The sequence below is a fragment of the Silurus meridionalis genome, chromosome 27 (assembly GCF_014805685.1).
Source record: "Silurus meridionalis isolate SWU-2019-XX chromosome 27, ASM1480568v1, whole genome shotgun sequence".
NCBI lineage: Eukaryota > Metazoa > Chordata > Actinopteri > Siluriformes > Siluridae > Silurus > Silurus meridionalis.
The window spans coordinates 15,335,289-15,355,714 of record NC_060910.1 but is presented as its reverse complement, the minus strand read 5'-3'; the positions used below and the strand labels follow the sequence as shown (position 1 = coordinate 15,355,714).

Below are 20,426 nucleotides of genomic sequence, written 5' to 3'. Positions count from 1 at the left end.
ATCCAATGTTACATCCAATCTAATATCTAATCTAACATCTCAAATTTTTATTATCCAATAAAAGAGGATAATTCCATGTCCGGATACCAGGTTGTGACCCAGTGGTTGGAGACTTAAAAAAAACACACAAAAAATGTAGAAGTAAAAATTTATTTTCTATTTACAATACAAAAAAGTGTCAAACAGAAATGATCATCCAGATGTTTAACGCTTGCCCCTGATGCAGGTTGAGTATAAAAATCAAATGCCTGCTTTCATGGTTTGGAGTAAAAAAGAAAAAACGTATCCAAAGATTAAAGGGTCACGTCCCCGGAGGAGGAGGAGGAGGAGGAGATCAGTTTGCAGCTTTCAGCTTCTTTTTCTTCGGTTTCATCATCTGGGGCAGAGGAATCTTAAACGCCGTCCTGGAAACGGAAAAACGGAGGGAAAATGTACCACAGAGCACGTTGGGAGGAAATGCAACAAGCGCATTGGGTTTGAAATGAGCAGAGAAGTGTGTTAGTACTCACTCGCATGTTGTGCAGATCGGACTGAAGTTGCAGAATACTGTTGGATGAAAAGAACACAAAAAGAAGCAAACGAATCCAAAATGGAATCCAGCATGGACAAGTTTCGCTCTAAAAAAGGACCAAAGGACAATTTTCCACTCATCTAATGTCAATTCCTTGTGGTTCCTGGCCCAAGCAAGTCTCTTCTGCTTTCTGTTCCTCCAAAGTAATGGTTTCTTTGCCTTAATTCCACCATTAAAGTCTGATTGAACAGTGGATTTTAAGGTAGTTCTGCCACTTGCACTTCGAGACTGTCGTTTTCTGATGCTGGTAATTCTTATAAACGTATCCTCTGCAGCAGAGGTAGCTCTGTCTCCCTTTCCTGGGACAAGAGCCTGTTTCATCATAGCGTTTAATGGTTTTGGAGACTGTATTTGGAGAAATATTTTTTTCAGATTGACCTTTATTTTTAATAATAGTCTTTCCTTTTTACTTCACTGAGTGTTTCTTGCGATAATATGGATTTGTACAGTGATTCTAGTAGCACTAATAGAGCGAATGACTCCGTATACATTGAAAGTTCTTGTGATTTTTTCGGACTGACCTTCATTCTTTTGGACAAGATGAACCGTCTTTTCTCGCCATAATATGGATTAGTACAGTAGTAGCACTAATACAGCTATTGATTCTGTCGTCACCCTTTCCTCTGCACAATACAACTGATGGTTTATAGGATATAAAGGAGGTAAGAAATGTCACAAATGAACTCGACAATGCACACCTGCAAACTGAAAATTTGTGTCTACCTCGTGAATCTGAAGTTTGGACGAACATTCGTTTGATTTTATTTACATGAAATCGTCAAATCGTGTCTCCATAGCATTCGTTGTTGCATCCTGGTAGCAACTGTTTCATGGTCCATGGTACTGTGTAGTAACCTGGTGTTTAAGGACCTTTGGTCTAACCAGGTTGGAGGTCTTTGGACCTGCCTATAAACTGATAGATTTTTTGTTTCTACGACGACTTAAGATTATTTAGAAGTCGCATAGTTTTGCCAAAAGCTTCATCTACAGCCAACTTGGTTGAAAAGGCAAAGGTTTTGAGGTCGAACCCTCCTGCTGCTTGGCCGTATTCAAGATCTATTCTACCTTCACTAAGTCGACCACAAGCCACAAAACAGCCTGAAAAGCATCAATCATTTACCAGATTTAACAACGATATTGTTCCTTGTTTTCGGGACCCTTTTTTTGCTAGCAATCCGACCTACACTGAAACGTTCGAGTGAAAAGACAAGTGTGAGACGTACTTGACAGGCACACCGAGCAGACGTAGCCGATCTCGATGAGGTTCCGGTGACAGAAGCAGGCCGCTCGGTAGTCGACGTGCACTGGCGGAGGAAGCACCAGCTGCGAACGCTGATCTGCATCTGGCAGGAAAACCCACTGTGCCAATGAATCACACGTTAGAGTCAATAACACAATGAGTCGCACGTTAAAAACGACAGTAGGTATTGTAACGACGTGGACCGTATCTCACCAACAAATACTGGGCCAAAGCAGTTTTCTGTGGAATCTTCAGGTAGAGACCACCAGTTATATCACAAGCCTATGAAAAAAAAACTGTGATCAAAAGACGTGTCTCGTCTGCTGTTCTGCTTCAGATCACCACATACAAGATTTCAGATTAATACAAGCAATAGTACGACTGCCAACATACAGACGTGTGTGTTTCGACCACAAAATCGTAACTTGAAAATATCAAAAGTCGAGATGTGGCCTACCAAGGAGTCTTCAGGAAGTAGTATTCTGTCATATGTTATTAGTTTACACGCTACAGTACATAATTGAGCAAAATAGAGTCATTTTGGCCATGTCCAATCAACGAAAACGTAGCTTTCAAAAACGCTATTCAAAGTGGATATGTTTCAGAGACCAGCGGTTTGGGGGGTAAATAATTGTCAGGCGGAAACATCTCTGGTTTTGGGAAACGTTTGAAAGCGAACGTGGAGTGTTTTTAGACGCCATTTTCGAATGTATCCGGATTAGTTTAGAATGCACCGAAATTAGTTGCGTATCGCTATCGTGATCTTAAGATCGAAAAAAACGGCGAAACATTGAAACGTGAATTCAACCTCTGACGTAATCATTTATTACTAAAGTCGCATCTACGGAAAACAAACCTGCTGCAAGAGGCCCGAATCAGAGTCCAGCACACAGGCATCGATCAGGACATTCTGGTAACAAACAGATGGTGGACAAAGAGCAGTTTCCTTTGAGAAAATCCTCAATAATCAATACCACATAATCAGCATTCGAGTTAAAAAGTCTCACTAAGACCTGTTTCTGTGCTGCGAAGATCACGTTCATGAAGTTCATGTACTGCAGAGCGCAATCCTTGGCTGCTTTGATCACCTGCAGAAGAGACCGATCTCCTGAGTTCCTCAAGCTTGCTTTGAAGGTTTAGATCGTATTTTTTTCGTTATAGTCGTATAGCTGCTGAAATGAGATTGGGTTCTTACCAATATCCTTGATTTCATGTCTTGGCCAGCTGCAAATACAAGAAATTATTTTTTTACTGGTTGAACGAACACAGTTGTATACGAGATCTTTTTCTTCTTCTTCACTTGAACTAGGAGGCCCAAACCTGTTCCACCTGTTCACAAAACCAGCTCCATGAAGATAGGCTTCACATGGGTTGGAGTCAAAGATCTCCCGTTATAAAGCTTTAAACCCTATTGAACAGCTTAGGGATGATTTTTTTTATTTTACGCTGACTGCACCCCAGACCTCTTCACCTCAGTATCTTGCAACCTGCACAAAATCTCCACAAAATCTAGTGGAACACATTCCCTGAGGAGTGGGAGTGATTATAAGAGGACATGGGGACTAAATGTGGAATGGGATGTTCAAAAAAAAAGTCCCGAAATTCTGGTGCATATAGTGGATAGAGTAATATATCAGTTATCCAGAATCCCTCCACCTGCTGCACTACGCACACCGACCACGTCGGGAAAATTGGAAATGTGTCAATACAATTAGCAGCTCAGCGGTTAAGATGTTGGACTTCTGATTGGAAGGGTAAAAGATCCAATCTCAGCAGTATCAAGTTGCCATTGCTGTGGCCTGTGAGCAAAAAGCTAAGGAATGATCTGGATGGGAAACAAGAGACTCCTAAAACTTCTAGTGGGGAAGTGGTAGCTCAGCGGTTAAGGCTCTGGTTTTCTGATCGGAAGGTCGGGGGATCGAGTGCTCGGTATCGCCAGGCTGCCGCTATTGGGGCCCTTGAGCGAGGCCCTTAACCCCTCAATGATCCAGGGGTGCTGTAACATGGACATCTCAGGAATGGCCCCAGTCACCACTGGCTCGTTCATTACGGCTCAACTTACAGTTATAAGGAAACCATTCTTTCATACAACTTTATAACTGCTTTATCTCGAAAGTTGCTTCGAGACCTTTACATTCATGGTGTATACAGACTTCTTTCATTCATACAACTGAGCAGCTATGGGGGTTAAGTGCATCGCTCAGGGGCCCAGGAGTGGTGTGGCTGGGATTTGAACTCATGACCTTGAGATCCAATGCCTTAAACCAGTGGTTCTCAAAGTGTGTGGAACGCTCCTCTAGTGGGGAAAAAAGGCATGACAGTTGGAGCACAACGAACAGCAGGATTTCTATAATTTCTTTTTTGTGTTCTTTGTACACCGAATTCAACCGCAGGAGGGGCATGAAAATCCACCCCCTTCTAAAGTGGCGAAAGTTTAGTCTGCCACCTCCCAGGCGTGTTGTTAAAAGTGCACTAAAAACTAATTGAATTAAACATTAGAGGTAAAAAACCTGAACACTTTTCATACACTGGTCCAATATGGGTAAAAAAAAAAGAATTCTGATTGTTGTTGGGTCGTTGTGTCAAATATAAAAGATTTTCATCATCTACTGCTGGCTTTTTTCTAAAAAACTAAACCATCCTGAACTAAAAAAAGGCTCAATTAATGCTCTGTTTCCATTTGATCTGAAAACCAGGTTTACCTTCCAGCTCCTTAGAGACTCTGTGAATATCTGAGAGGAAACCATTAAAGAAATGTGTTTTATTTGCTACACGAGGAAGCATGAAAAGACATAAGAGCTGATAGAGCGTTTAAAGGATACAGCAGAGAGCTTTGGCCAGGGATCCGGCCAATAGCGTGTCGGTTTGATGACCTCTCACTTGCGCTTTAATACGGGGGAAAGAGACACTTATTTTACTGCTTCGGTTAGTTTCAGGATTTAAATACCGCATCTCTTTGGACACGGAACTCACTTCTGGCCATGAGGTTCCTGATCTCGGCTGCGATGATGTCGTCGGAGACGGACAGCAGCTCGTATTTCCCGTCGGCGCCCCCAGAGGCGGTTGCCTGATCCCCGGGGGCGTCCCATGCTTTCCAGCGCTTGCTCGGGAACAGGAAATGACTTCAAAAAGAAAAAAGAAAAAAAAAAACGATGAGTTGAAATGATGGCAGAAAATAAAATATTAAAGAGATGGGATGACGCACTTCTCCTGGCAGTGGCTGGCGATGATGGCCAGTTTGTTGGTGCGAGTCATAACCTGGTGAGCATTCGCTACCACAATCACCGCATCCAGACATTTAGACAGAGTGAACTGAGAAAAAGAGGAAATAAAGAAGGGATTAACATTTCTTTGGGGGTTGCTGTTAGAGGGAATTGATCACATCTTCAAGGAAAAACACTGTTTATAAATAAAAAACTGCTGTAAGGAGACGATCAACCAATCAGATTTACTGCAGATGAATATAAATGAGTCCAAGGAGAAAGTGGTTTAATCTTTAATACGGACTGATGAGAACTCAAATTATTAATCCTTTAAACACACACACACACACACACACACACACACACACACACACACACACACACACACACACACAGAGAACATTATAGCATACAAGCAAACATACACAACATGTAAACACACACACACACACACACAAGGACATTAAATGTTGTGTATGACTGCCTGAATGCTATAAACACACACACACAAGGACATTAAATGTTGTGTATGACTGCCTGAATGCTATAAACACACACACACAAGGACATTAAATGTTGTGTATGATTGTCTGAATGCTATAAACACACACACACAAACACACACACAACGTTATAGCATTCAGACAATCATACACAACATTTAAACACACACACACACACACACACACACACACACACACCATTATAGCATTCAGACAATCATACATAACATGTAAACACACACACATACACACACACACACACACACACACACACCATTATAGCATTCAGGCAATCATACATAACATGTAAATACATAACATGTAAACACACACAAACACACACACACACACACACACCATTATAGCATTCAGACAATCATACATAACATGTAAACACACACACATACACACACACACACACACACACACACACACACACACCATTATAGCATTCAGGCAATCATACATAACATGTAAATACATAACATGTAAACACACACAAACACACACACACACAAACACACACACACACACACACACACACACACAGAACATTAAAGCATTCAGACAATCATACACAACATTTAAACACACATACACACAGAGGACATTATAGCATTCAGGCAATTATACATCATTTAAACACACACACACACACACACACACACACACACACACACACACACACACACACCATTATAGCATTCATGCAATCATACATAACATTTAAACACACACACACACACACACACACACACACACACACACACACACACACAACATTATAGCATTCATGCAATCATACATAACATTTAAACACACACACACACACACACACACACACACACACACAATTATAGCATTCAGGTAATCATACACAACATTTAAACAAACAAACAAACACACACACACACACACACACACACACACACACACACACGTACCTCAGGTTGTCTCTGAGCTTGCTCTCCCCACCAAATCGGATTGACGTCCACCACAATGACCAGGAGGCTAATTTCATCCTCTGTAGATCAAACACAGTGTGTGTGTGTGTGTGTGTGTGTGTGTGTGTGTGTGTGTGTGTGTGTGTAATCAGACAGATTTAACACATTTAAGCACGTGAACAGATAAACACACTTGTTTACTGTTTATGTTGACTATAATTAGTTACCTGTCGCCATCACCGCACGCGTCTGTCCCGCACTGAGCCACTGTGGTCTTAGGCGTTTCTAATGACGTCATCACTATGCGTCTACGGCCTTCCCTTAACGTCTACCCGTATTCAGACAAACACCGCTTACTTTATGAAATCGGCGCATATTATTGGCTGCATCATGCTTACGGATACGTTATTTTGCTCGCAGAGAGTAAAAATGAACCAATCAGAATGCAAAGGGGTGGGGCTTGTAGGAATACGGTTGCAAAGCGAAATAAGGCGTCTGGTGGGTATTCTAAAGACTGGACGATATTACTGGTAGGTGTGGGATCGAGTTTTTAAGAAATCTCACTCAGGATCACGGTGGTGGATCTACTGTACCGTGGTGAACCGTGTGTGAGGTTCTTCGAGGGCGGATCCACTCATTGATTGCAGCAGCAAGAAAGCTGCTCATTCAGTGTTATTGCGTCTCGGGTTTGGAAACACACTCGACAGAAGACACATGGATGAAGGAGGTATGATCCTGCTGACTTGATGCACTGCTCAGAACCTTCAGCCTGATGAAATTCACGTGACTTCCACAAACAAACTCTTGTTTTCATGCTTTAAGGTCACGTCGTAACATCAAAAAGTATAACGTGTCATTCCTCCTCACCGACCACGTGGTGTTTTATCCAACAATCCCGCTGTTCTGTTTCTCTGCAGAGTTGGTCGAGTACTTTAGGAAGCAGATGAGCCAAGATCCAGATGTGGCGTCTGCAGTGGCGGCGATTCGCTCTCTCCTGGAGTTCCTGAAGAGAGATCAGAGTAAGAGCCCAGTTCATGCCTTCCTTCTTCTTCATCTTCTCCTCTTTCAGCTTCTCCATTCTTCTCCACCTTCTTTTTTTACTCTGTCACCTTCTCCTCCTTCAACTTTTCCTTTTCCACCTTCAACTTTTCCTTTCACCTGCATCTCTTTCAGCTTCACCTTCTCCTTAACCATCAAATTCTCCTTCTTCTTCATGTTCTAATTCACTTTTATCTTCTTCATCTTCATTCATCTTCTCCATAACCATCTCCTTCAATTTCTTTTATCTCTCTCTTTCACCTTCTCCTTTAACTTCTGATTCTCCTTTTCCTTCATCTTTAAGTTCTCCTCTTCTTGTCTTTCTCATTCACTTTCTCCTTTATCTTCAAGTTCTCCTTAATCATCATCTTCACTTTCTCCTTTATCTTTAAGTTCTCCTTAATCTTCTTCCTCACTCTCTCCCTTACTTTCTTCTTCATCTTCAAGTTTTCATTCACTCTCTCTTTCACCTTCATTCTCATTCATCTTCTTTTTCACCTTTTTGTTTTCCCTCTCCTTCACATTATCCTACACCTTTTCCTATCCCTTCTCATTCTCCTTCACATTTTTCTTCTCCTTCTTCTTTATCCACACACACTCTGTGGATGAGAGAAACTCCAGTGTAAGTCAGTTCCTGGGACTGAGTTTTCACCTCATTTCTCTATTGGAATTGAAGATCATTAGATCTTGAAGCTCTCGGTCTTGAGTGCATGTGAATTTGTTGTGAATTGAACATTGGATTTACATCAATTAAAAAACGGACTTTAACAGCAGATGTGCATGTGGTGGGAAACTACACCCTTTCATTCGCTCCCTTCCTTTCTTTTCTTCTGTTTTCCACCCCATCCCCTGTAAACCAGATCTTCATGGAGCTGGTTTTGTGTCAGGGCTATTGTGAGACTGGAACAGTTTTGGGTCTCATAGTTTAAGTGAAGGGAATTTTTTATGCTTCCGCATCGAACAACTGTGTGCCTTCATCTCCATTATCTTCCAAATGATGTTAGGTGAGACCATCGTGGGCCTAAGAGAGAACCTGACCAAAGCCATCGGCAGGCTGAAGGAGGCGGATTCCTCGGTGGCCGTGTCCTCAGGAGGAGAACTTTTCCTTCGTTTCATCAGCCTCACATCGCTGGAGCATCCGGTGAGTCAGACGTGTGGAGAAACATCTGAACACATCGAATAAGTTTAAAGATTCTCTCGCAGACGTAAATGTCTTCAGAGAATTAATCGTAATGATACAGTTCCTGTCATCGGAAAGGAGAAGGAAAAGGTGGAGGAGAAGGTGAAGGAGGAGTGTGGGAGAAGAAGGTAAAGAAAACAGTAGAGGAGAAGGTGAAGGAGGAGTGGAGGAGGAGAAGGTGACGGGGAGAAGGTAAAGAAAACAGTGGAGGAGGAAAAGGTAAAGGAAAAATGTATGGAAAAGGTGAAGGAGCGAGAGTGAAGGAAAATGTGGATGAGAAGAAGCTAAAGAAAAAAGTAAATGAGGAGTTTGAGGAGGAGAAGGTAAAGGAGAAGGTAGAGGAGTGGAAGGTAAAGGAAAATTAGAGAAGGAGGAGAAGCTGAAGGAGAAGGTGGAGGAGAAGAAGGTAAAGGAAAAAGTGAAGGAGAGGGTGGAGAAGGAGGAAGAGGAGGAAAAAGTGGAGGAGGAGGTAGAGGAGGAGAAGGTGAAGGAAAAATTAAAAAAGTGAAGGAGAAATATATTCCCATTCTTTTTGTTTTTTCCCCCCACAGGATCTCTCACAGTGCAAGAATGTGATGGTGGACCGAGGAGAACTTTTTCTGAAGAAGATCTCTTTGTCCCGAGGCAAAGTGGCCAAACTTTGTCACACGTTCATCAAAGACGGGGCTGTAGGTGCCGCATAGCGTCCGTTTACGTCATCTGGATGCAAAATTAAACCCTTTGTAGCATCGTCACGTGCTTCCATTTCACTTCTGTCTCACGTTCCAGGACCTTCTGCTTTTATTTTCCTGCAGAAAATCCTGACGCACTCCTCCTCGAGGGTTGTGCTGAAAGTTCTGGAAAACGCAGCGGCTGACAAGAAGCGCTTTACCGTATACGTCACAGAATCCCAGCCCGACTCTTCCGGGTAATTCCTCTATCGTCTCTCAGGATTCCAGGACGTGTTTGTGCTTCATTCAGTTCCTTTGTAAACGTTTAAACAGCCATAAGGTAGTTATTACACTTTGGGGAGCAAAAGTATTGGGACACCAGCCAAGGTGGAGGCACACAATTGTATAAGATGCCATTGGATGGGAGAAGGTTGTAGAACAGTGGTTAAGGCTCGGGGTTACTGACCAGTAGGCCGGAGATTTAAGCCCCAGTATTCCCAAGCTCCCTCGCTTGGGGCCCTTGATCAAGGCCCTTAACTGTGCTATAAAGCTCTGACCACCCAACCCTATTGAACACCTTTGGTAAACATTTTTTACACTGACTGTACAAAGCTGCTAAATAAAGACAGATCTAGATAAAATCCATTGGAACATCTTCCCAGAAGAGTGGCCGTATGGGGTTTTCAAGCATCGCATTGCTCTTATAATTCCCTCCACTCTTCTGGGAAGATTTTTCACTAGATTATGGCGTGTGCTTGTGGAGATTCAGACCAGGGGTGTTAGTAAAGGTGATGGACTAGTAAACCGATGTAAGTGAGGTGAGGAGGCCTGGGGTGCAGTCAACGTGAAAAATTCATCCCAACTTTGTGGGAACAGTTTGGTGAAGAACCACGTGTGGCTGGAAAAAGTCCCGATACGTAATAAATGTATGTCCTTAATATATGGAATGGAATGTTGTTCAAAACGTTCTGGTCAGGTGGCACACAAACTTCTGTCCATGTGATAACCTCATTATAACACCATGTCCTGTTTTATTTCTCGCGTATCGCCAACGTTCAATAATTTGTGGATTGTGTGTTTTTAGTCGTCAGATGGCCGAACAGCTGCGAAGACTCAATATCCCAGTCACAGTAGTGCTCGATGCTGCAGTTGGGTAAATTGCCTTTTTTTTAATTCCCCCTTCATTTCATATACAACCTTTACGATTTGTGTCGTAACACGTTTTTCCTGGTGATGTAAAAACTAAATATATAAAGTATCCATTAACTCCTGTAAATGGTATTAGATACATCATGGAGAAGGTGGACCTGGTCATCGTCGGGGCTGAGGGTGTCGTTGAAAGTGGAGGCATTATAAACAAGGTCAGTCTCGTGTGTTTAGATGCTCGTGCATACGAGGTGGTGTCAAAAAGTTTCGAGGCTCGTACTTTATTCATCTAGGTTTATTCATCTACACACCGTCAACTTTAAAATAGTCCCCTTGCACAGCAACACGCCGCCCCCAACATTCCTGCGCCAAATGTCCCAGACGGTGTCGAAATGGCATCTGGAAGAGGGGCGAAGTCCGCAGGAGCCAAATCCGGCAGGTAGGGTGGGTTTCCGTAGAGACACTCTGATGGTCAGAACAGCACGAGTTGCACCGCTCCTGATCCCTTCAGGCACGCTGACTTATAAAGGTCGGCGCGCCCTGTGACTGTGCGTGTTACAAAATTGGTCTCGAAACTTTGATACCACCTCATGTGAACATTGTCGCTCCGTTTGTCGATAACGTGTCGGATGTTTAACTCCTATAGATTGGCACCTACCAGATGGCGGTCTGCTCCAAAGCGCACAACAAGCCGTTTTACGTGGTGGCAGAAAGTTTCAAGTTTGTGCGCCTTTACCCGCTCAACCAGCAAGACGTGCCCGATCGGTTCAAGGTGAGCCTTCCTGCTGTTTATTAAATCTCCACCATACACGAGTCGTTTCTTTCATATCAGTTACGAAGGGATGGAAATATTCTCTGGATGACCAGTTTATATAGGGAACGCCTACGTACCATCTTCTTCCCATTCGACTGTATATTTAGAAGTCAATGCAGCACAATGCGTGAAATCGTCCAGCTGTCAGTCAAGAGTTATCCGTCACCGGGGTCGCCGCTGTTCAGGGTCTTAATGTCTTCATTTTTGATGTCCCTATAACCTTAGGGGCAATTAGAGGTAGCTTCTAATGTTCATTGAAATGCAGATGCAGCACTTTAGAATGTTTGTGTGTTCGTTTCCATGGTGGTTGTAGTTTCTTTTTTTCGCTGGTCCAAATATAATTCAAATACAAATGAGACCAACAGGCAACAGCCAATCAGCTTTCTGTTGTTTGCGGGAATCTCTCACGGATTGTACCACAGACGTAAAAACAGATTTTATTTCTCAGCTATGGGGAAGTGCAGGTTTAGCGATACTTGGCTTGGAAAAAAAAAAGATTCAAGACCGTATTTGTTTTTGAGATGTCGTGTCTTACATTTCACTCTTAATGGTGACTTGGTGAAACCTGCAGAAACTCTGTATGATGAATAACAGCTAAGGGAATATGGCCTGTGTGTGGCCTCATGTTTATGCTCCTGTGAAACAGGAAGTCGGGGTGAGGCTTCTTCGCTCATGTTTAGTGCCTATGTTTGTAGATACCGATGTATCTTGCAAGTAAACAAAATTTCTTTTTCCTCAGTACAAAGCAGATACGCTGAAAACGGCTGAGGATTTCAATCAGGAGCATCCGATAATCGACTACACACCTCCGTCCCTCATCACGCTGCTTTTCACCGACCTGGGTGTGTTGACTCCTTCGGCGGTCAGCGACGAGCTCATCAAGCTCTACTTGTAACGATCCTGCCCTTAAGGGCCATTACAGAGACACACAATCCTGACAATGATGCATCTCGGTTTTACTCCCAACCACACGCCCATTACAATATCGGTAATTTATATATCCAGGTCCATCTCCTGTTCATATACTCCATTTACATTAGGGAATAAACAAATAAATATATAAAACCCTTTTCTTGTGTATAATAATCTGCCAAATTTCCTGGACTGCAGCTTTCACTGTTTGTTTTCCGTGTGAACGATATTTTTGATGGAAAATATTCCTTCCTGTTACATTTTACATCAAATCTGTCCACAGAAACAAAAGGAAATCACATGTTTAAAAAACCCATCATTCATCTCTTTAGTGAGGTTCACTATGGTGTGATGTAAAAGTATTAGAAAAAACAAAACGCATTAGAAAATACAGTATATGGACAAAAGTATTGGGACACCTGTACCACACTCTATAACATCTTCCCAGCAACAGGTGGTCCACAAACTTTTGCCAATATAGTGGATTGTGTATGGCGATCTGAAAAACGGACGACGCACCTTTGATTTGTACTGATGACCTCACGATGAGAATTCCAACTCGGATAGAGTTTCCTTCAACCAAAAGCAAACCGTTTTATCCAAACCATGAACAGCCTTTATTTTATTGTTTGTTTGCTTTTTTACACAGGAGTGGAGATTAATTTCAAAATACAGACAAAACAGTCTGTAAATGAGCTTTAGTCAAAACACAAACAAACCTGGAGTTTCGTCTGGCTTGACATGATTTAAATTTTTGTTTTCAAAACCTCCTTCACGGAAAAAAAGTACAAAAAAGAAAAAACTCCAGTGTTGTGAACTCCGTTGACCTCGAGGTGGATAAGAAACTCCTGATTTGTACTCAGTTTAAGAAGATTTTGAAGGGGGGGGTCGACCCTGACCACCACCACCACCACCACCACCTAAAAAAAAATGCTGTCTCTAATTTGCAAATGGGTCAAAAAGAAGCATCTGTAAGAATCAAAAATATCAGGGAACTCTCATTGTAACCCAACATAATTTTCTAAATAAAAAAAACCCCAAAAAATCAAATCCTGGTCAAATTTACCATCATGTCCCATATCTTTAAAATTTACATAAAAAGGTGGACTGATTTATTTTTCTGTGAATGACTTTCCCACAAATATGAGGGTGAGTCAAATGAAAAGCTTCATCCGTATGTATTTTGCAGTGTGTATTGCAATTAGATAACAAGTGCACCCCTCCCCACCCCCCAACACACACATATACACACACACACACATCTCCCTCATACGTGAAAGTGTGACATTTCTTTCCCCGCAAATTCTCAATCGCCGCACCTTTTACGCGAATACAAAATTCCCGAACGGGCCCGTGATTGGAGCAGAAGTCGAGTGCGGCCTTCGCAGGTCGACCCGTTTAGACGTGGTCATCTTTTTATATATTCTTTTTTCAATAGTTTGTCTTTTATTCTCCAAAGAAGTCCAAAGTACGGCGAGACGCTTTGGAATAGGGGGGGGGGAGGAAAGAAAAAAAAAAAAGGGTACAACTTGAGAATTAAACGACTCGCCGCACTTCAAAAAACCTCTTCAGGTAGTAAATCTGTCCCAGCGTCATGGCCACCAGCACCAGAGCCTCAAAGAACGACCAGAGCACCACGCGGCTGTTCGTGTTGTCGTTGACTGCAAGGGGAAAAAGGGGGAGAGGGACACATGTTAGATCGTACGCAAGGACAAAATGAGGACCCATCCAAACGGACGGGTTCCCCTTTGAGTCTGGCTCCTTACCACTAGTGCCCCCAGGCTAAAGAGGGGGGTTAACACACATAATTCACTTATTTCAATGTTCTATTGTTCTTACATGGTGAAAAGTGCTATAGAAACAAACTGTTCAATTCCTCAAGACGAGAGATTCGTAGGGTCTTACTCGCTCGGTGTATCCTCTCGCGGACCTCCATGTACTCCTGCTCGTGTTTGACCGCCGTCATGGCCACAGCCAGCTCGTTGATCATCTCCTCCAGCTTGTTTTGGTGCGCTGTAACGGAACGGGGCCTAGTGAGAACGTGCGCGACGTGAGCAGAAAGCAGCGGGGGAGGGGGTCGCATTCGCATGAATGGGGGGGCGGGGGGTTTAATGTATGCACATCATTCTTTAGCGTAAATACGCAGTTTTGTTCTCGAAAAATGGACCAAGCGTACTACAAGTATCGCTAATTTCCGATTAAAGACAGCGTGAGGCGACACGTTAAACCCAAAGGCACACTGCACAGACGTGAGCGGGTGGAAGTTAATGGAAGACTGATGCGGCGTGCACAAAGCTTTCCATGCAGCCCACTATGAAACCTACCATCCCAGGTCCCGCCACCGACTGAGGAGGAGAAGGAGGAAGCAAGAAAAAGAGGAAGAAAGACGAAATGAAAAAGGAGTACAGGATGAAATCAGGGGTGGGGTGTGGGGGGTTCAAATGACGAGAAATGTAGCTACATGTAGCAATCGTGCGCGGGACTAAACTTCTAGTTAAAAAAAAGACTTAACTGCACACAACCATTAATATCTCTAAAGATTAATACGTTCATGGTTATTATTCCTAATAGAATATCGAAAGTGGTGGATCGTGGACGCACCCTCGGTCTCCATGCCGTCCCCTTTGGGCGCCTCGCCGATATCGATAGTGAACATGACGATCTTGGGTGTCATGGTGGACATCTTGTTGCTGAAGCAGAACTTGTACGTCCCGTCCATGTGTGCAGCCACGGAGTACTTCCCGCTGGACTCACGGTCCCCTTTGTAGATCTGCTTCCCGTCAGGACCTGTGATCTACCAAACAAAGCAAAAAAAAGTTTTAAATTCAGAGAATGAAAAGTGAAGAGCGTGAAATCGGTCGTGTCCGTTGGGTGGAAGTGATGACGTACTGTTCTTCTCCTTGTCAGAAAGCCAATCGAAGAAGCTTGGACAAAGTACAAAGTCGAACAAAGTCGAGGTGCTTCAGCCTCCGGGCAGGAAGCTGCTCTACGATAAAACCCCAGACTTAGGAGTGGGAATGGACCGAGACTCAATTAATCACAAAATAAACGAGCGAACGAGGAACCTTCCTACACAATAAATGAATTTTCCATCGATTACTTTTTTTCACAAGCCTTCTTGTCACTACGAATCGTCCTAGAATGAAAATCTCATGCTGGAAAGCATCCGGTGGAGGCGTCGCAGTTTCTGCTTGTATACACATGACCACGCCCCCGCGTTTACTGACCCGTGTGGAGATCTGTTTCTCGCCGATTTCTCTGATGGCAGGATCGGACCTTTGTTTCCAGACATCTTCCTTTCTCCAAAGTGGATTTGATTTCCCGGGAAAAAAGATTTGTTCGGCTTAAAGGTACGATAAGTTGCAGACATGCGTCGGGTCGATTCTTTCACGAGAGGGGATTTCCTGCTCCTTAACAATCTTAAAATCCCCATGAAAAGGCTTTTGACTGATTTCCACAAAAGTGTTTGAGATTCACCCCTGGCCAAAGAAATTGGCAGTAGCTTAATCATTTACATTTGCGGCGTTTGGTAGACACCCATATCCAGAGCAACTCTCAGTTAACTCATTTATACTGAAGTAGTTGAGGGCTAAGGGCCTTTCCCAAGGGCCCAGCAGTGATATTTTGCTATTCGAACTAATAACAATCTGCTCAGAAGTCCAGGACCGGAACCACTAGATAAACACACGGTTTGGCTCATATTACGGTTCCCCTAGTAACCACTGAGCTAAACAGAACTAGCTAGATATTGAAAACAACAGAGTGGAATTCATTTTGTCCCCCAATCTGGCAACCCGTCCAACGATAGCCTTCCCATGTTCACTGTTTTTAGGTGAACAAGATCCCAGAACTTGAGATCCTGTGGAGAAGAGAAAAACGAGATTACTTTACTCTTGGAGAAGCGATGGTGAAGCCCTGATTCTGGTCGAATTCTCAGTCGAACTGGGGACTGTTTTTCCAAATTGTTCGAGCCGAATATGTGTTTACTGCTTACGCTGCTAGAAGAGAACATTTAACTGGATGAACGCAAAACCAGCACAGGACGAGTCATCAGAAGAACCCGAAAACAAATAAAAAAAATTACAATTTGTTTTGTGTCTGAGGTACTTTGTTAATTTCTTCACTCAGATGAGGAACTTTTGAGTTTCAAATTCAACTCCATTTGATTTTCTATTGTTTTGTAGTGCGAATGTCCTAAAGCAGCTTAAAAAAATGAAACCCTCCCTGTTACTTTATCTCTTGTGAGTGAACCAGTGAAGGTTCACGCATTAAAAAAGAGGAACCAGACTCAAAAACCCATCGTCATCTGGGTTCCACAGAATGTCCACTCATTACAGTTTCATCATTGTTGAGGTTATCAACTGTTCACTGATCCTGATCATGAGTTGAAATCCCATCACTGACAAGGTGCCACTTTCAGGCCCTTCAGCAAGGACCTTAACCATCAACTGCTCAGGTGCATAAATAAGATCACCCTGGGAATTGGTAGCTCAGTTTAAAATTGTGGACATCTACTCGAAAGGTCATGAGATTGAATCCCGCTAAAACCAGGCTGCCAATGTTGGGCCCTCGAGCAAGGCCCTTAACCCTCAATCGATCTGTTGTATAATTGAGATCATTGTAAGCGGCTCTGGATATGCTGTAAACATAGACACAATAAAAAACATCAAATTCTTATCCATCTCAGCTCAACCCCCCCCCCAAAAAAACCCAATCCGTTCACACTGAAACTGTTTTACGTGAAATCGTACGCCACACACAACCACTTCTACGCGTCTCTGCCTTCGTCTCACAAACCGAAAAATTATCTGAGACTCCAGAACCCATCAGGAGAACATCAGAAAGAGGAAAGATGGATGGATGATTTATTTTTTTGATCCTCTCTTTAGCGCTGGAGGAACAGATGTGGCTTGGACACTGGGATCCTAACAGCTGTTGGACATATAGACAGGATCTGATGCCTTTGTCTTGTCTATAATAATAATAATAACAATAATAATAACAATAATAATAATAATAATAATAACAACTAAACAGCACATTTTTATAACAAAAACAACAATAATTCTAGGACAGTTTTGAGTTATTTATTGACATTTAGTGTGTAAAAATAGGGACTTAAATATATGGAAGTTTGCTGGTCACTTCAAACAAAGCTGGAATCATTTCTATAACATCTGAATGATTTGTATGTGATGATTATTTAGAAGTAAGATAATAGGGGTGGTGTGGGCCGCATCCCAATCCGCACTCCAGGACACCAGGTAGGGCGCCTAAAGAGGGTGAGTAATACATGACTAAACCTTCAGGACCAAACCCGGTTCACAGCTGCTCCTCGTCATCTAAAAGGGGTTTTATATTTATGTATATTTCTGTGTACCTCCACGTCGATATCCAGAAATCCGCCCTCAGCCACCTCGAACATGAGGCCCATCTTGGTGCCCGAGTTGACTCGCTCGTAAAAGCACTCCTCGGCGTGAGCGTCAACGCTGACGAAGTAACCGGACGCGGTGGCGCACAGAGCCGCCAGAACGACCGCGACTTCCGAAAAGGTCAACATGGTGCAAAATACTTTAACAAAATACACGCATGAAAATGTATATATCTAAAACTATAATACAAAATATGTATGAGGGAGACAGAGTCCGGCTTCACTCCACACGGGGAAGTGAATGTAACCCTCAGATAGCCGCGGACATGCGGGGGAGGAGTCACCGAGTCACCGCGCTGCCCTGCGCGCTCCTGAGTGGATACAAACAACTGCTTCCGTGATGCCACGTAAAGCTTCACCACGGAAGCCGCACAGGGACAAAATGGTGGCCGATTAAAGCAACGCAATTTTGACTCTCTCTCTCTCTCTCTCTCTCTCTCTCTCTCTCTCTCTCTCTCTCTCTCACTCACTCACACACACACACACACACACACGTTTTTCACTCTCTCATACACACACACTCGTTCGCTATCTCACACACGTTCTTTTGACACACACTCTCTCTGTCTCACTCACACACACACACACACTTGTTCTCTCTCTCTCTCTCTCTCTCTCTCTCTCTCTCTCTCACACTCACACTCGTTCGCTCTCTCACACACGTTCTTTTGACACTCTCACACACACATTTGTTTTCGTTCTCTCTCTCTCTCTCTCTCTCTCTCTCTCTCTCACACACACACACACGTTTTTGACACTCACACACACTCACATTCTCTCTTTCTCTCTCTCACACACAATCTCTCTTTCTCTCTCCAGGTTCTCTTAAGGAATGTGGGAGCTCAATGCCTCTGGTTTACATATCAGAAGGTCAAGGGTTCAACCCCCATCACTGCCAGGGTGCCACTGTTGGGCCCTTGAGCAAGGCCCTTAATCCTTTTTGATCCAGAGCCGCCATATCATGACTGTCCCTGCACTCTGACCAAGCAATGATATATAAAGATAGAATTTCACACTGATGTAATGGATGCATGGCAAATAAACATATCTTCTGCAGCAGAGGTAGCTCTTGGTCTTCCTTTTCTGTGATGGTCCTCATGTGAGCCTTTTTTGTTTTTGTTTATTACATCATTCCATAAGTCTTCTTTCATAGTTTGGATGCCTTTAATATTAATGTAAAATAAAGAAAAGCCATTGATGAAGAAGGAGTAATGATTGGAGATGAGACCTGATACTCCTACCTCAGCTCCGAGTCAAATCAAAGCTCAGAGTATATGGAAAACGCAGATGTTGTTGATCCAGAGACTGGATGCGCTGTTTCTTTTTCCTGGGTTGTAGAATGAGAACAGTTTCTGATCCCTGTTTTCAGGAAAACTCCTGTTTGCTATTACTGGATGAAGAAGGTTCTGGTTGGGGTCTGCTGTGCTGTAATTTTGATTTAAAAAATGCAATACACACATCATGCATTTTATTTGTACCATAAAGACAACATGCTACACTAAAAAGAAAGCCTGCTAGTATGTTACTGGGGCCAGCACAGTATTACGTATGAAAAGCTCTAAGAGGAAACATTATAGTTTAATAGTTTCTTTATGTCTTTAGGGTTAAAGTAATTTTAGTAGGTATTTTATCTTCCCCCGTCTCCAGTCATTTCCAGTCTCCAAAACCTCTCACCAGCATGGTCCCTCTAAAAAACTCATTACTAATCCTGTCCATCGTCTTCACTCCTAATAAAAATATTGTATAATTTTCTTTTTCTAAACACTGAATTTATTTCTTCATTGTGTACACGAGTTTAAGAGACACACTTTGATTTGCATTCTTTTCTATAAAAAACGAGTTTAGGATCGAACCAGTAACCCTTGTGCTGGAACACTACTTATTATTCTTCGATTTTTTTCTAATGAAATAATCCTTTAAAAAAAACCCTATGCATTTCCACAGTCTGACTTGGAAAGACAAATCTTCAGGTAATTCGGTTATGTTCTTAAGCACGTTATTCTGGGAAGGGTCACTTTGGACCCAGAGATTATCCCGAGTATGACGCAAGGCAGGAAACATCAATACTGAACAGCAGTGTTAAAGAATATTCAATTCAATTGTATTTCTATGTCACTTTTAACTACTAACCATGTCCCAAAGCAGCTTTATAGACAGAAATACAGTATACAATATGAATTCATGTCTTTAGTGCCTAAAAGTTGATCCCTAATGAGTGAGCCAGTGGTGACATTGGCAAGGAAAAGATTCCCTGATATAGTATATGGAAGAAACCAGACTCAAAAAGGAAGCAATCCTCAACTAAGTTGCAAAGTTCATGATTGTGTAGCCTGAATGAGACTGAGAGAACATTTAAAGGCTCAGGAAACCTTTGCAGGTGTTTGGATTTAATGAGCTGATTACAGTGTGACACCACCAGTCTCCAATATTGAACTTTTCACAATATTCTAATTTTCTGAGATACTGAATTTTGGGTTTTCATTAGCGGTGAGCTAATTCAAAATAACAAGAAATAAACAGGAATGTGGGAGCTCAATGCCTCTGGCTTACTTATCAGAAGGTCAGGGGTTCAACCCCCAGCACTGCCAGGGTGCCACTGTTGGGCCCTTGAGCAAGGCCCTTAATCCTTTTTGATCCAGAGCCGCCATATCATGACTGTTCCTGCACTCTGACCAAGCAGTGATATATGTAGATTGAATTTTACACTGCTGTAATGGATGCATGGCAAATAAACATATCTTCTGCAGCAGAGGTAGCTCTTGGTCTTCCTTTTCTGTGATGGTCCTAACAGAAT

At 42.7% G+C, this 20,426-nt stretch overlaps 3 protein-coding genes across 4 annotated transcripts; 1 reads left to right on the top strand and 2 right to left on the bottom strand.

The window, feature by feature from the left end:
- Positions 1 to 136: 136 nt before the first annotated feature.
- gtf2h3 (general transcription factor IIH, polypeptide 3) lies at positions 137 to 6,788 on the bottom strand. Its single transcript, XM_046841640.1, has 13 exons — positions 6,689 to 6,788; positions 6,462 to 6,541; positions 5,017 to 5,123; positions 4,785 to 4,933; positions 4,634 to 4,696; positions 4,514 to 4,543; positions 3,007 to 3,035; positions 2,825 to 2,899; positions 2,668 to 2,721; positions 2,025 to 2,093; positions 1,795 to 1,930; positions 510 to 546; positions 137 to 404 (listed from the first exon to the last, which is right to left on the bottom strand). The coding sequence occupies exons 1-13, from the start codon at positions 6,696 to 6,698 to the stop codon at positions 335 to 337; spliced, it is 909 nt and encodes a 302-aa protein (XP_046697596.1). The 5' UTR covers positions 6,699 to 6,788; the 3' UTR covers positions 137 to 334.
- Positions 6,789 to 6,925: 137 nt separating this feature from the next.
- On the top strand, positions 6,926 to 12,359 carry eif2b1 (eukaryotic translation initiation factor 2B, subunit 1 alpha). Its single transcript, XM_046841641.1, has 9 exons — positions 6,926 to 7,188; positions 7,379 to 7,480; positions 8,504 to 8,640; positions 9,231 to 9,347; positions 9,474 to 9,586; positions 10,414 to 10,482; positions 10,615 to 10,690; positions 11,122 to 11,247; positions 12,029 to 12,359. The coding sequence occupies exons 1-9, from the start codon at positions 7,176 to 7,178 to the stop codon at positions 12,182 to 12,184; spliced, it is 909 nt and encodes a 302-aa protein (XP_046697597.1). The 5' UTR covers positions 6,926 to 7,175; the 3' UTR covers positions 12,185 to 12,359.
- A 435-nt stretch (positions 12,360 to 12,794) lies between these two features.
- On the bottom strand, positions 12,795 to 17,914 carry LOC124380545 (transmembrane emp24 domain-containing protein 2). 2 transcript variants are annotated; one of them, XM_046841642.1, is made up of 5 exons: positions 17,582 to 17,914; positions 14,803 to 14,995; positions 14,526 to 14,546; positions 14,107 to 14,214; positions 12,795 to 13,862 (listed from the first exon to the last, which is right to left on the bottom strand). In XM_046841642.1, exons 1-5 carry the CDS (start codon positions 17,759 to 17,761, stop codon positions 13,738 to 13,740), a joined length of 627 nt encoding a protein of 208 aa, XP_046697598.1. In that variant the 5' UTR covers positions 17,762 to 17,914; the 3' UTR covers positions 12,795 to 13,737. The 2 variants fall into 2 exon arrangements, with proteins under 2 accessions (XP_046697598.1, XP_046697599.1); XM_046841643.1 differs by lacking the exon at positions 14,526 to 14,546.
- Between the last annotated feature and the right edge of the window lie 2,512 nt (positions 17,915 to 20,426).

What these genes read in the sequence shown, in the direction of transcription:
- gtf2h3 (XM_046841640.1), bottom strand. An exon ending in AAGCTCAGAGACAACCTGAG is followed by an intron (nt 5,124 to 6,461) that starts GTACGTGTGTGT and finishes TCTTTTTCTCAG; the next exon opens with TTCACTCTGTCTAAATGTCT. An exon ending in ATTCGGGCCTCTTGCAGCAG is followed by an intron (nt 2,094 to 2,667) that starts GTTTGTTTTCCG and finishes TTTTTTTCATAG; the next exon opens with GCTTGTGATATAACTGGTGG.
- eif2b1 (XM_046841641.1), top strand. An exon ending in CGTTCATCAAAGACGGGGCT is followed by an intron (nt 9,348 to 9,473) that starts GTAGGTGCCGCA and finishes ATTTTCCTGCAG; the next exon opens with AAAATCCTGACGCACTCCTC. An exon ending in GTGGAGGCATTATAAACAAG is followed by an intron (nt 10,691 to 11,121) that starts GTCAGTCTCGTG and finishes TAACTCCTATAG; the next exon opens with ATTGGCACCTACCAGATGGC.
- LOC124380545 (XM_046841642.1), bottom strand. Translation starts at nt 17,761, where the DNA reads ATGTTGACCTTTTCGGAAGTCGCGGTCGTTCTGGCGGCTCTGTGCGCC. An exon ending in GGACGGCATGGAGACCGAGG is followed by an intron (nt 14,547 to 14,802) that starts GTGCGTCCACGA and finishes TCTCCTCCTCAG; the next exon opens with TCGGTGGCGGGACCTGGGAT. An exon ending in CGAGAGGATACACCGAGCGA is followed by an intron (nt 13,863 to 14,106) that starts GTAAGACCCTAC and finishes TTCCCCTTGCAG; the next exon opens with TCAACGACAACACGAACAGC.